The 14,933-nt window shown below is 57.6% G+C and overlaps 1 protein-coding gene across 1 annotated transcript; it reads left to right on the top strand.

The window, feature by feature from the left end:
• Positions 1 to 1,965: 1,965 nt before the first annotated feature.
• On the top strand, positions 1,966 to 6,216 carry LOC117149045 (WW domain-binding protein 11-like; the record flags this gene model as incomplete). Its single annotated transcript, XM_033316713.1, has 2 exons — positions 1,966 to 2,758; positions 6,034 to 6,216. A coding segment is annotated over one exon (759 nt), but the record flags the coding sequence as incomplete, so codon positions are not given.
• Between the last annotated feature and the right edge of the window lie 8,717 nt (positions 6,217 to 14,933).

Here is a 14,933-nt window from a genome sequence, read left to right as displayed (position 1 = left end):
AAAAGAATTGGGATGGGAGCGCCCCGATAGCGACAATCGATCGATAGTATGATCGATAGGATGCTCGTGCGGCCACACTGGAGGCAGCGATCGGCACGAGATGGCAACGCCGGAATATCGACAGTGGCAACGACGCGTTGATATCGATAACAAGAGTTCGGCGATGTGCCCAGGCGGAAAAATGGATGAGCGGTAAATGGAAGGCGGGAGAATTTGAATGTCGAACAGAAGGAGCAGAATAGACAGTAGCACCGGATGGAAGGAACAAGGAAGCTGCCTATACGAAGGACCTCCGGGACCAACAGTTTTTAAAAAACTTCCGAAGGAAGGGGGAGATGTGAGGAGTCTTAAAGCTCCCCACAAATTTCGTGTAGGGGAGCGGCCTAGTAACAGCCGCGATGAAGGGCAAAGCGGAAAGACCGTGAATTAACGGTACCGCATTGGACCTTGGACTCCGTTGGCCAAGGGCGAAGAGGTCGAACGTGCGTGCACAAAGAGGGCGCACCGTGAACGAACGGTACCGCTTTGGACCTTGGACTCGAGCGAGTCAAGGGCAGACAGGTCAAACGGTAACGGTGCGCGAGCAAAAAAGTCGCACCGTGAATCAACGGCACAATACGTGGACCTTGTACCCGAGCGGGCCGTGCGCAAAAAAGGGAAATAACGGGATCCCTGCGGCCTATAAACGGTAGGCGCAAGCACGGATGCGGGACAGTTAATGAGACACAGAGATCGCGTGCGGAAGAAGGCCGAGCGTCGGAGTGTTAACGGAAGGATCTCGGAAGTGTGAACGCGCGGTCAAGCTAGAAGGAAAGGAGAAGTGCAAGCTTCGGGCGGCAAGAAGCCGGAAGGACTCAGAAGGACGAATCACCACAAGCAAGTGGAGATCCTGGGAGTGGAGGAGAAGGATCTGACGTGTCGTAAGGGTCATTGGCCAGCAAAGGTGGTCCCAGGACGAGCGTTGCCTCGCCCCAGGACGATAAACCCTGCACCATAACATCCTAAATCTGTTCCGGCCGGCAGAAGGACCTTCAGAAGGAAAGGCAAGAACCCGACGTGTCCATAAGGGTCAGTGGAGTCAGTGGTCGGTATAGGTGGTCCCAGGACGAGCGTTGCCTCGCCCCAGGACGATACACCCTGCCCCATAACATCCTAAACCCAGACCGACCGGCGGGTGGTCTTCCAGAGGACACGACTGCGACGTAGCGGGTTCGAGAAGGACAGTGGAGTCAGTGGTCGGTACCGGTGGTCCCAGGACGAGCGTTGCCTCGCCCCAGGACGATACACCGTGCCCCATAACATCCTAGTCCCGGCCGGGCCGACTCGTCGTCCACGTCAAGGAGCAAGCAGTACCACGGAGGCAAGGCGTTGCAAGAGAAGCGCCGCAGGAGTAGTGAGATCTCCAAAGATATAATATAAGAAACAGCAGAATAAACGGCTATATTAAGAACCCGTTGCTTTTCCTTGGTCGGGCAATCACACAAATCATAAATTTGTTGGGACGAACGCACAAACTCTCTGATCTAGCCGCTGCAATCAGTAGCGAGCGAAATAAAGAAAATCAGTTCGTTACAAGATATTGACACTATTTATAAATTAAAACAAGCATCAATGGAGCTAGGACTTTATGATGCCACTCCAGAAAATTACCGTCCAAATAGATCAGAAGTGAACAAACGTAGGAACAGGGAAAACTATAATCAAAATAACAATCAAAAATATTACAGTAATAAAAATCACAATTATAATATGAATCAGAACAATAATAATACACAACCACCTCAAAATTCGAACCAAGAGACCGGCGCCGGGGAACAGCCCGGGGCGATATGGAGTAGGGATTCCGATTCCTACCTCCAGCTCCTGGCGTCGACCCTGGTGTCGCGATCTCCATCCCCGGGAAGTGTGGAGGACCCGGAGGAAATTCCGGACGTCGAACTCGAGGACGACCAACCGATGGCGGAGACGGAGGGCGCGGCCGAGGTCATCACCCTCTCCTCGGAGAGCGAGGAAGACGATGACGGAGGCGAGACGGTCACACCGGAGGTGTCATCAGACGAGGATAAGACCGATTACCGGAGCGTCCGGCGGGCTACGCAAGGCCAGGGACGGATTAGCCTCGGAGTAGCGCCGCCGACCGAGGATCCTGTGGACATGAGACGATTCATGGAGGCGCGAGTCGCCACCCTGCGGCGTTTCCAGCAGATTGTGGACGCGCGAAAGGTCGCCGACGCCGAGGCCGCATGGCAGGAGCGTTTGGCTCGGCTGCAAGAGGAGGAGGAAGCATTGTGGGCACCAACAACGGAGCAGCCGGAGCCAAAGCAGCCGCTGGCAAGACAGCTACCGCCGACGCCGCAGCCGCCATTGCCGTTGACGCCTCCGCCGACTCGACCACCGTCGCCGCAGCCGTTGTCGCCGCCGCCACGTCAGCCGCCGCTGACGCAGTCACCGCCACCGACACCACCACGGATGACGGTGACGCAGTCACCGATGGAGACCGAGGACGCGCCGGAAGACCGTGTTTGGGAAGAGGCGGGAGCGATCGGCTGGAGAACGCCGGACCAGGAGTCACGCGATCCGCGAATACGCGCCGAGCAGATCGTAAGAGCTCGGAGAAGGAGGTCCCGAGGGAGGAGAGCCCGGGAGCAGCAGACCCGGAGAAGAGAAAGTGGAGCTGGCCTGCACCAGGTGAGGAGCCACCACCACCAAGGCTGCCGAGGCTGACGTCGTGCAGAAGCGCGGGCAGAATTGGAGGGAGGTGGCCGGGTGGCCGAGGAAGCGGCTCGACAAGGGGCACGGAAGCGAAGAGTGCACTGGGCCAAGTTATTCGAGCTTGGCGGGCAGCGCTACCGCCTTAAGGTACGGAGGGGCGGGGAGGTAAGGGTAGCAGTCGCCGAATAAAGAAAGCCGGACGGCAATAACAAACCGTATGCCCGGGTTTTTTATAAACAAACACAGGCACATTAACAGTCAAAAAAATGGGTGCGGGTATCATCTGCAGCAGCCGTGATAGCGCGCGAGGGGGTGACGCGGGGCCAGACACGCGGGCCGGCATACGACGCGGGGCTGCTGCAGGCGCAGGACGGGGAGGCACTCGCAGAATGTAGGCGGGCCTCAGCTGGAAGCGCAGGCTGGCCTCCAGGAGGGCGCGGGGCCAGGGCAGCCGCCCCGGAGCATGAAGGGGGCATATATGTGTTGGTGGATCTGGAACCAAGAGAGGATTCGTTAATATGGCGATACGCATGAAAACGTTAGACTTACCTTTCATTGAGCTGCTACACCGAAGCACGTGAGAAAAGAATTGGGATGGGAGCGCCCCGATAGCGACAATCGATCGATAGTATGATCGATAGGATGCTCGTGCGGCCACACTGGGGGCAGCGATCGGCACGAGATGGCAACGCCGGAATATCGACAGTGGCAACGACGCGTTGATATCGATGACAAGAGTTCGGCGATGTGGCCAGGCGGAAAAATGGATGAGCGGTGAATGGAAGGCGGGAGAATTTGAATGTCGAACAGAAGGAGCAGAATAGACAGTAGCACCGGATGGAAGGAACAAGGAAGCTGCCTATACGAAGGACCTCCGGGACCAACAGTTTTTAAAAAACTTCCGAAGGAAGGGGGAGATGTGAGGAGTCTTAAAGCTCCCCACAAATCTCGTGTAGGGGAGCGGCCTAGCAACAGCCGCGATGAAGGGCAAAGCGGAAAGACCGTGAATTAACGGTACCGCATTGGACCTTGGACTCCGTTGGCCAAGGGCGAAGAGGTCGAACGTGCGTGCACAAAGAGGGCGCACCGTGAACGAACGGTACCGCTTTGGACCTTGGACTCGAGCGAGTCAAGGGCAGACAGGCCAAACGGTAACGGTGCGTGAGCAAAGAAGTCGCACCGTGAATCAACGGCACAATACGTGGACCTTGTACCCGAGCGGGCCGTGCGCAAAAAGGGAAATAACGGGATCCATGCGGCCTATAAATGGTAGGCGCAAGCACGGATGCGGGACAGTTAATGAGACAGAGAAATCGCGTGCGGAAGAAGGCCGAGCGTCGGAGTGTTAACGGAAGGATCTCGGAAGTGTGAACGCGCGGTCAAGCTAGAAGGAAAGGAGCAGTGCAAGCTTCGGGCGGCAAGAAGCCCGAAGGACTCAGAAGGACGAATCACCACAAGCAAGTGGAGATTCTGGGAGTGGAGGAGAAGGATCTGACGTGTCGTAAGGGTCATTGGAGTCAGTGGCCAGCAAAGGTGGTCCCAGGACGAGCGTTGCCTCGCCCCAGGACGATAAACCCTGCACCATAACATCCTAAATCTGTTCCGGCCGGCAGAAGGACCTTCAGAAGGCAAGAACCCGACGTGTCCATAAGGGTCAGTGGAGTCAGTGGTCGGTATAGGTGGTCCCAGGACGAGCGTTGCCTCGCCCCAGGACGATACACCCTGCCCCATAACATCCTAAACCCAGACCGACCGGCGGGTGGTCTTCCAGAGGACACGACTGCGACGTAGCGGGTTCGAGAAGGACAGTGGAGTCAGTGGTCGGTACCGGTGGTCGCAGGACGAGCGTTGCCTCGCCCCAGGACGATACACCGTGCCCCATAACATCCTAGTCCCGGCCGGGCCGACTCGTCGTCCACGTCAAGGAGCAAGCAGTACCACGGAGGCAAGGCGTTGCAAGAGAAGCGCCGCAGGAGAAGTGAGATCTCCAAAGATATAATATAAGAAACAGCAGAATAAACGGCTATATTAAGAACCCGTTGCTTTTCCTTGGTCGGGCAATCACACAAATCATAAATTTGTTGGGACGAACGCACAAACTCTCTGATCTAGCCGCTGCAATCAGTAGCGAGCGAAATAAAGAAAATCAGTTCGTTACAAGATATTGACACTATTTATAAATTAAAACAAGCATCAATGGAGCTAGGACTTTATGATGCCACTCCAGAAAATTACCGTCCAAATAGATCAGAAGTGAACAAACGTAGGAACAGGGAAAACTATAATCAAAATAACAATCAAAAATATTACAGTAATAAAAATCACAATTATAATATGAATCAGAACAATAATACACAACCACCTCAAAATTCGAACCAAGAGACCGGCGCCGGGGAACAGCCCGGGGCGATATGGAGTAGGGATTCCGATTTCTACCTCCAGCTCCTGGCGTCGACCCTGGTGTCGCGATCTCCATCCCCGGGAAGTGTGGAGGACCCGGAGGAAATTCCGGACGTCGAACTCGAGGACGACCAACCGATGGCGGAGACGGAGAGCGCGGCCGAGGTCATCACCCTCTCCTCGGAGAGCGAGGAAGACGATGACGGAGGCGAGGTGTCATCAGACGAGGATGAGACCGATTACCGGAGCGTCCGGCGGGCTACGCAGGGCCAGGGACGGATTAGCCTCGGAGTAGCGCCGCCGACCGAGGATCCTGTGGACATGAGACGATTCATGGAGGCGCGAGTCGCCACCCTGCGGCGTTTCCAGCAGGGACGCGCGAAAGGTCGCCGACGCCGAGGCCGCATGGCAGGAGCGTTTGGCTCGGCTGCAAGAGGAGGAGGAAGTATTGTGGGCACTAACAACGGAGCAGCCGGAGCCAAAGCAGCCGCTGGCAAGACAGCTACCGCCGACGCCGCAGCCGCCATTGCCGTTGACGCCTCCGCCGACTCGACCACCGTCGCCGCAGCCGTTGTCGCCGCCGCCACGTCAGCCGCCGCCGACGCAGTCACCGCCACCGACACCACCACGGATGACGGTGACGCAGTCACCGATGGAGACCGAGGACGCGCCGGAAGCCCGTGTTTGGGAAGAGGCGGGAGCGATCGGCTGGAGAACGCCGGACCAGGAGTCACGCGATCCGCGAATACGCGCCCGAGCAGATGGTAAGAGGCCGGAGAAGGAGGTCCCGAGGGAGGAGAGCCCGGGAGAAGCAGACCCGGAGAAGAGGGAGTGGAGCTGGCCTGCACCAGGTGAGGAGCCACCACCACCAAGGCTGCCGAGGCTGACGTCGTGCAGAAGCGCGGGCAGAATTGGAGGGAGGTGCCAACGGAAGACTGGCCGCTCCGGGTGGCCGAGGAAGCGGCTCGACAAGGGGCACGGAAGCGAAGAGTGCACTGGGCCAAGTTATTCGAGCTTGGCGGGCAGCGCTACCGCCTTAAGGTACGGTGGGGCGGGGAGGTAAGGGTAGCAGTCGCCGAATAAAGAAAGCCGGACGGCAATAACAAACCGTATGCCCGGGTTTTTTATAAACAAACACAGGCACATTAACAGTCAAAAAAATGGATGCGGGTATCATCTGCAGCAGCCGTGATAGCGCGCGAGGGGGTGACGCGGGGCCAGACACGCGGGCCGGCATACTACGCGGGGCTGCTGCAGGCGCAGGACGGGGAGGCACTCGCAGAATGTAGGCGGGCCTCAGCTGGAAGCGCAGGCTGGCCTCCAGGAGGGCGCGGGGCCAGGGGCAGCCGCCCCGGAGCATGAAGGGGGCATATATGTGTTGGTGGATCTGGAACCAAGAGAGGATTCGTTAATATGGCGATACGCATGAAAACGTTAGACTTACCTTTCATTGAGCTGCTACACCGAAGCACGTGAGAAAAGAATTGGGATGGGAGCGCCCCGATAGCGACAATCGATCGATAGTATGATCGATAGGATGCTCGTGCGGCCACACTGGGGGCAGCGATCGGCACGAGATGGCAACGCCGGAATATCGACAGTGGCAACGACGCGTTGATATCGATGACAAGAGTTCGGCGATGTGGCCAGGCGGAAAAATGGATGAGCGGTGAATGGAAGGCGGGAGAATTTGAATGTCGAACAGAAGGAGCAGAATAGACAGTAGCACCGGATGGAAGGAACAAGGAAGCTGCCTATACGAAGGACCGCCGGGACCAACAGTTTTTAAAAAACTTCCGAGGGAGGGGGAGATGTGAGGAGTCTTAAAGCTCCCCACAAATCTCGTGTAGGGGAGCGGCCTAGCAACAGCCGCGATGAAGGGCAAAGCGGAAAGACCGTGAATTAACGGTACCGCATTGGACCTTGGACTCCGTTGGCCAAGGGCGAAGAGGTCGAACGTGCGTGCACAAAGAGGGCGCACCGTGAACGAACGGTACCGCTTTGGACCTTGGACTCCAGCGAGTCAAGGGCAGACAGGCCAAACGGTAACGGTGCGTGAGCAAAGAAGTCGCACCGTGAATCAACGGCACAATACGTGGACCTTGTACCCGAGCGGGCCGTGCGCAAAAAAGGGAAATAACGGGATCCCTGCGGCCTATAAATGGTAGGCGCAAGCACGGATGCGGGACAGTTAATGAGACAGAGAGATCGCGTGCGGAAGAAGGCCGAGCGTCGGAGTGTTAACGGAAGGATCTCGGAAGTGTGAACGCGCGGTCAAGCTAGAAGGAAAGGAGCAGTGCAAGCTTCGGGCGGCAAGAAACCCGAAGGACTCAGAAGGACGAAGGACGAAGAAGGACAATCAAGTGGAGATCCTGGGAGTGGAGGAGAAGGATCTGACGTGTCGTAAGGGTCATTGGAGTCAGTGGCCAGCAAAGGTTGTCCCAGGACGAGCGTTGCCTCGCCCCAGGACGATAAACCCTGCACCATAACATCCTAAATCTGTTCCGGCCGGCAGAAGGACCTTCAGAAGGCAAGAACCCGACGTGTCCATAAGGGTCAGTGGAGTCAGTGGTCGGTATAGATGGTCCCAGGACGATACACCGTGCCCTATAACATCCTAGTCCCGGCCGGGCCGACTCGTCGTCCACGTCAAGGAGCAAGCAGTACCACGGAGGCAAGGCGTTGCAAGAGAAGCGCCGCAGGAGTAGTGAGATCTCCAAAGATATAATATAAGAAACAGCAGAATAAACGGCTATATTAAGAACCCGTTGCTTTTCCTTGGTCGGGCAATCACACAAATCATAAATTTGTTGGGACGAACGCACAAACTCTCTGATCTAGCCGCTGCAATCAGTAGCGAGCGAAATAAAGAAAATCAGTTCGTTACAAGATATTGACACTATTTATAAATTAAAACAAGCATCAATGGAGCTAGGACTTTATGATGCCACTCCAGAAAATTATCGTCCAAATAGATTAGAAGTGAACAAACGTAGGAACAGGGAAAACTATAATCAAAATAACAATCAAAAATATTACAGTAATAAAAATCACAATTATAATATGAATCAGAACAATAATACACAACCACCTCAAAATTCGAACCAAGAGACCGGCGCCGGGGAACAGCCCGGGGCGATATGGAGTAGGGATTCCGATTCCTACCTCCAGGTCCTGGCGTCGACCCTGGTGTCGCGATCTCCATCCCCGGGAAGTGTGGAGGACCCGGAGGAAATTCCGGACGTCGAACTCGAGGACGACCAACCGATGGCGGAGACAGAGGGCGCGGCCGAGGTCATCACCCTCTCCTCGGAGAGCGAGGAAGACGATGACGGAGGCGAGACGGTCACACCGGAGGTGTCATCAGACGAGGATGAGACCCATTACCGGAGCGTCCGGCGGGTTACGCAGGGCCAGGGACGGATAAGCCTCGGAGTCGCGCCGCCGACCGAGGATCCTGTGGACATGAGACGATTCATGGAGGCGCGAGTCGCCACCCTGCGGCGTTTCCAGCAGAAGGTGGACGCGCGAAAGGTCGCCGACGCCGAGGCCGCATGGCAGGAGCGTTTGGCTCGGCTGCAAGAGGAGGAGGAAGCATTGTGGGCACCAACAACGGAGCAGCCGGAGCCAACGCAGCCGCTGGCAAGACAGCTACCGCCGACGCCGCAGCCGTTGTCGCCGCCGCCACGTCAGCCGCCGCCGACGCAGTCGCTCCCGAGCAGATGGTAAGAGGCCGGAGAAGGAGGTCCCGAGGGAGGAGAGCCCGGGAGAAGCAGACCCGGAGAAGAGGGAGTGGAGCTGGCCTGCACCAGGTGAGGAGCCACCACCACCAAGGCTGCCGAGGCTGACGTCGTGCAGAAGCGCGGGCAGAATTGGAGGGAGGTGCCAACGGAAGACTGGCCGCTCCGGGTGGCCGAGGAAGCGGCTCGACAAGGGGCACGGAAGCGAAGAGTGCACTGGGCCAAGTTATTCGAGCTTGGCGGGCAGCGCTACCGCCTTAAGGTACGGAGGGGCGGGGAGGTAAGGGTAGCAGTCGCCGAATAAAGAAAGCCGGACGGCAATAACAAACCGTATGCCCGGGTTTTTTATAAACAAACACAGGCACATTAACAGTCAAAAAAATGGGTGCGGGTATCATCTGCAGCTGCCGTGATAGCGCGCGAGGGGGTGACGCGGGGCCAGACACGCGGGCCGGCATACTACGCGGGGCTGCTGCAGACGCAGGACGGGGAGGCACTCGCAGAATGTAGGCGGGCCTCAGCTGGAAGCGCAGGCTGGCCTTCAGGAGGGCGCGGGGCCAGGAGCAGCCGCCCCGGAGCATGAAGGGGGCATATATGTGTTGGTGGAGCTGGAAGCAAGAGAGGATTCGTTAATATGGCGATACGCATGAAAACGTTAGACTTACCTTTCATTGAGCTGCTACACCGAAGCACGTGAGAAAAGAATTGGGATGGGAGCGCCCCCATAGCGACAATCGATCGATAGTATGATCGATAGGATGCTCGTGCGGCCACACTGGGGGCAGCAATCGGCACGAGATGGCAACGCCGGAATATCGACAGTGGCAACGACGCGTTGATATCGATGACAAGAGTTCGGCGATGTGGCCAGGCGGAAAAATGGATGAGCGGTGAATGGAAGGCGGGAGAATTTGAATGTCGAACAGAAGGAGCAGAATAGACAGTAGCACCGGATGGAAGGAACAAGGAAGCTGCAAGGACCGCCGGGACCAACAGTTTTTAAAAAACTTCCGAAGGAAGGGGGAGATGTGAGGAGTCTTAAAGCTCCCCACAAATCTCGTGTAGGGGAGCGGCCTAGCAACAGCCGCGATGAAGGGCAAAGCGGAAAGACCGTGAATTAACGGTACCGCATTGGACCTTGGACTCCGTTGGCCAAGGGCGAAGAGGTCGAACGTGCGTGCACAAAGAGGGCGCACCGTGAACGAACGGTACCGCTTTGGACCTTGGACTCAAGCGAGTCAAGGGCAGACAGGCCAAACGGTGACGGTGCGTGAGCAAAGAAGTCGCACCGTGAATCAACGGCACAATACGTGGACCTTGTACCCGAGCGGGCCGTGCGCAAAAAAGGGAAATAACGGGATCCCTGCGGCCTATAAATGGTAGGCGCAAGCACGGATGCGGGACAGTTAATGAGACAGAGAGATCGCGTGCGGAAGAAGGCCGAGCGTCGGAGTGTTAACGGAAGGATCTCGGAAGTGTGAACGCGCGGTCAAGCTAGAAGGAAAGGAGCAGTGCAAGCTTCGGGCGGCAAGAAGCCCGAAGGACTCAGAAGGACGAATCACCACAAGCAAGTGGAGATCCTGGGGAACAGGATCCGCCACGTCAGCCGCCGCCGACGCAGTCACCGCCACGGACACCACCACGGATGACGGTGACGCAGTCACCGATGGAGACCGAGGACGCGCCGGAAGCCCGTGTTTGGAAAGAGGCGGGAGCGAGCGGCTGGAGAACGCCGGACCAGGAGTCACGCGATCCGCGAATACGCGCCCGAGCAGATGGTAAGAGGCCGGAGAAGGAGGTCCCGAGGGAGGAGAGCCCGGGAGAAGCAGACCCGGAGAAGAGGGAGTGGAGCTGGCCTGCACCAGGTGAGGAGCCACCACCACCAAGGCTGCCGAGGCTGACGTCGTCGAGGGAGGTGCCAACGGAAGACTGGCCGCTCCGGGTGGCCGAGGAAGCCGGACGGCAATAACAAACCGTATGCCCGGGTTTTTTATAAACAAACACAGGCACATTAACAGTCAAAAAAATGGGTGCGGGTATCATCTGCAGCAGCCGTGATAGCGCGCGAGGGGGTGACGCGGGGCCAGACACGCGGGCCGGCATACTACGCGGGGCTGCTGCAGACGCAGGACGGGGAGGCACTCGCAGAATGTAGGCGGGCCTCAGCTGGAAGCGCAGGCTGGCCTTCAGGAGGGCGCGGGGCCAGGGGCAGCCGCCCCGGAGCATGAAGGGGGCATATATGTGTTGGTGGATCTGGAAGCAAGAGAGGATTCGTTAATATGGCGATACGCATGAAAACGTTAGACTTACCTTTCATTGAGCTGCTACACCGAAGCACGTGAGAAAAGAATTGGGATGGGAGCGCCCCGATAGCGACAATCGATCGATAGTATGATCGATAGGATGCTCGTGCGGCCACACTGGGGGCAGCGATCGGCACGAGATGGCAACGCCGGAATATCGACAGTGGCAACGACGCGTTGATATCGATGACAAGAGTTCGGCGATGTGGCCAGGCGGAAAAATGGATGAGCGGTGAATGGAAGGCGGGAGAATTTGAATGTCGAACAGAAGGAGCAGAATAGACAGTAGCACCGGATGGAAGGAACAAGGAAGCTGCCTATACGAAGGACCGCCGGGACCAACAGTTTTTAAAAAACTTCCGAAGGAAGGGGGAGATGTGAGGAGTCTTAAAGCTCCCCACAAATCTCGTGTAGGGGAGCGGCCTAGCAACAGCCGCGATGAAGGGCAAAGCGGAAAGACCGTGAATTAACGGTACCGCATTGGACCTTGGACTCCGTTGGCCAAGGGCGAAGAGGTCGAACGTGCGTGCACAAAGAGGGCGCACCGTGAACGAACGGTACCGCTTTGGACCTTGGACTCGAGCGAGTCAAGGGCAGACAGGCCAAACGGTAACGGTGCGTGAGCAAAGAAGTCGCACCGTGAATCAACGGCACAATACGTGGACCTTGTACCCGAGCGGGCCGTGTGCAAAAAAGGGAAATAACGGGATCCATGCGGCCTATAAATGGATCAGACAGAGAGATCGCGTGCGGAAGAAGGCCGAGCGTCGGAGTGTTAACGGAAGGATCTCGGAAGTGTGAACGCGCGGTCAAGCTAGAAGGAAAGGAGCAGTGCAAGCTTCGGGCGGCAAGAAGCCCGAAGGACTCAGAAGGACGAATCACCACAAGCAAGTGGAGATCCTGGGAGTGGAGGAGAAGGATCTGACGTGTCGTAAGGGTCATTGGAGTCAGTGGCCAGCAAAGGTGGTCCCAGGACGAGCGTTGCCTCGCCCCAGGACGATAAACCCTGCACCATAACATCCTAAATCAGTTCCGGCCGGCAGAAGGACCTTCAGAAGGCAAGAACCCGACGTGTCCATAAGGGTCAGTGGAGTCAGTGGTCGGTATAGGTGGTCCCAGGACGAGCGTTGCCTCGCCCCAGGACGATACACCCTGCCCCATAACATCCTAGTCCCGGCCGGGCCGACTCGTCGTCCACGTCAAGGAGCAAGCAGTACCACGGAGGCAAGGCGTCACACAAATCACAATGATAATATGAATCAGAACAATAATACACAACCACCTCAAAATTCGAACCAAGAGACCGGCGCCGGGGAACAGCCCGGGGCGATATGGAGTAGGGATTCCGATTCCTACCTCCAGCTCCTGGCGTCGACCCTGGTGTCGCGATCTCCATCCCCGGGAAGTGTGGAGGACCCGGAGGAAATTCCGGACGTCGAACTCGAGGACGACCAACCGATGGCGGAGACGGAGTGCGCGGCCGAGGTCATCACCCTCTCCTCGGAGAGCGAGGAAGACGATGACGGAGGCGAGACAGTCACACCGGAGGTGTCATCAGACGAGGATGAGACCGATTACCGGAGCGTCCGGCGGGCTACGCAGGGCCAGGGACGGATAAGCCTCGGAGTCGCGCCGCCGACCGAGGATCCTGTGGACATGAGACGATTCATGGAGGCGGGAGTCGCCACCCTGCGGCGTTTCCAGCAGATTGTGGACGCGCGAAAAGTCGCCGACGCCGAGGCCGCATGGCAGGAGCGTTTGGCTCGGCTGCAAGAGGAGGAGGAAGCATTGTGGGCACCAACAACGGAGCAGCCGGAGCCAAAGCAACCGCTGGCAAGACAGCTACCGCCGACGCCGCAGCCGCCATTGCCGTTGACGCCTCCGCCGACTCGACCACCGCCGCCGCAGCCGTTGTCGCCGCCGCCACGTCAGCCGCCGCCGACGCAGTCACCGCCACCGACACCACCACGGATGACGGTGACGCAGTCACCGATGGAGACCGAGGACGCGCCGGAAGCCCGTGTTTGGAAAGAGGCGGGAGCGAGCGGCTGGAGAACGCCGGACCAGGAGTCACGCGATCCGCGAATACGCGCCCGAGCAGATGGTAAGAGGCCGGAGAAGGAGGTCCCGAGGGAGGAGAGCCCGGGAGAAGCAGACCCGGAGAAGAGGGAGTGGAGCTGGCCTGCACCAGGTGAGGAGCCACCACCACCAAGGCTGCCGAGGCTGACGTCGTCGAGGGAGGTGTCAACGGAAGACTGGCCGCTCCGGGTGGCCGAGGAAGCCGGACGGCAATAACAAACCGTATGCCCGGGTTTTTTATAAACAAAAACAGGCACATTAACAGTCAAAAAAATGGGTGCGGGTATCATCTGCAGCAGCCGTGATAGCGCGCGAGGGGGTGACGCGGGGCCAGACACGCGGGCCGGCATACTACGCGGGGCTGCTGCAGACGCAGGACGGGGAGGCACTCGCAGAATGTAGGCGGGCCTCAGCTGGAAGCGCAGGCTGGCCTCCAGGAGGGCGCGGGGCCAGGGGCAGCCGCCCCGGAGCATGAAGGGGGCATATATGTGTTGGTGGATCTGGAAGCAAGAGAGGATTCGTTAATATGGCGATACGCATGAAAACGTTAGACTTACCTTTCATTGAGCTGCTACACCGAAGCACGTGAGAAAAGAATTTGGATGGGAGCGCCCCGATAGCGACAATCGATCGATAGTATGATCGATAGGATGCTCGTGCGGCCACACTGGGGGCAGCGATCGGCACGAGATGGCAACGTTGGAATATCGACAGTGGCAACGACGCGTTGATATCGATGACAAGAGTTCGGCGATGTGGCCAGGCGGAAAAATGGATGAGCGGTGAATGGAAGGCGGGAGAATTTGAATGTCGAACAGAAGGAGCAGAATAGACAGTAGCACCGGATGGAAGGAACAAGGAAGCTGCCTATACGAAGGACCGCCGGGACCAACAGTTTTTAAAAAACTTCCGAAGGAAGGGGGAGATGTGAGGAGTCTTAAAGCTCCCCACAAATCTCGTGTAGGGGAGCGGCCTAGCAACAGCCGCGATGAAGGGCAAAGCGGAAAGACCGTGAATTAACGGTACCGCATTGGACCTTGGACTCCGTTGGCCAAGGGCGAAGAGGTCGAACGTGCGTGCACAAAGAGGGCGCACCGTGAACGAACGGTACCGCTTTGGACCTTGGACTCGAGCGAGTCAAGGGCAGACAGGCCAAACGGTAACGGTGCGTGAGCAAAGAAGTCGCACCGTGAATCAACGGCACAATACGTGGACCTTGTACCCGAGCGGGCCGTGCGCAAAAAAGGGAAATAACGGGATCCATGCGGCCTATAAATGGTAGGCGCAAGCACGGATGCGGGACAGTTAATGAGACAGAGAGATCGCGTGCGGAAGAAGGCCGAGCGTCGGAGTGTTAACGGAAGGATCTCGGAAGTGTGAACGCGCGGTCAAGCTAGAAGGAAAGGAGCAGTGCAAGCTTCGGGCGGCAAGAAGCCCGAAGGACTCAGAAGGACGAATCACCACAAGCAAGTGGAGATCCTGGGAGTGGAGGAGAAGGATCTGACGTGTCGTAAGGGTCATTGGAGTCAGTGGCCAGCAAAGGTGGTCCCAGGACGAGCGTTGCCTCGCCCCAGGACGATAAACCCTGCACCATAACATCCTAAATCTGTTCCGGCCGGCAGAAAGACCTTCAGAAGGCAAGAACCCGACGTGTCCATAAGGGTCAGTGGAGTCAGTGGTCGGTATAGGTGGTCCCAGG

The sequence above is a fragment of the Drosophila mauritiana genome, unplaced genomic scaffold, assembly GCF_004382145.1.
Source record: "Drosophila mauritiana strain mau12 unplaced genomic scaffold, ASM438214v1 U_105, whole genome shotgun sequence".
Taxonomy (NCBI): Eukaryota; Metazoa; Arthropoda; class Insecta; order Diptera; family Drosophilidae; genus Drosophila; species Drosophila mauritiana.
Note: the sequence above shows the minus strand (reverse complement) of the source record. Positions and strands in the feature narration are given on the sequence as shown.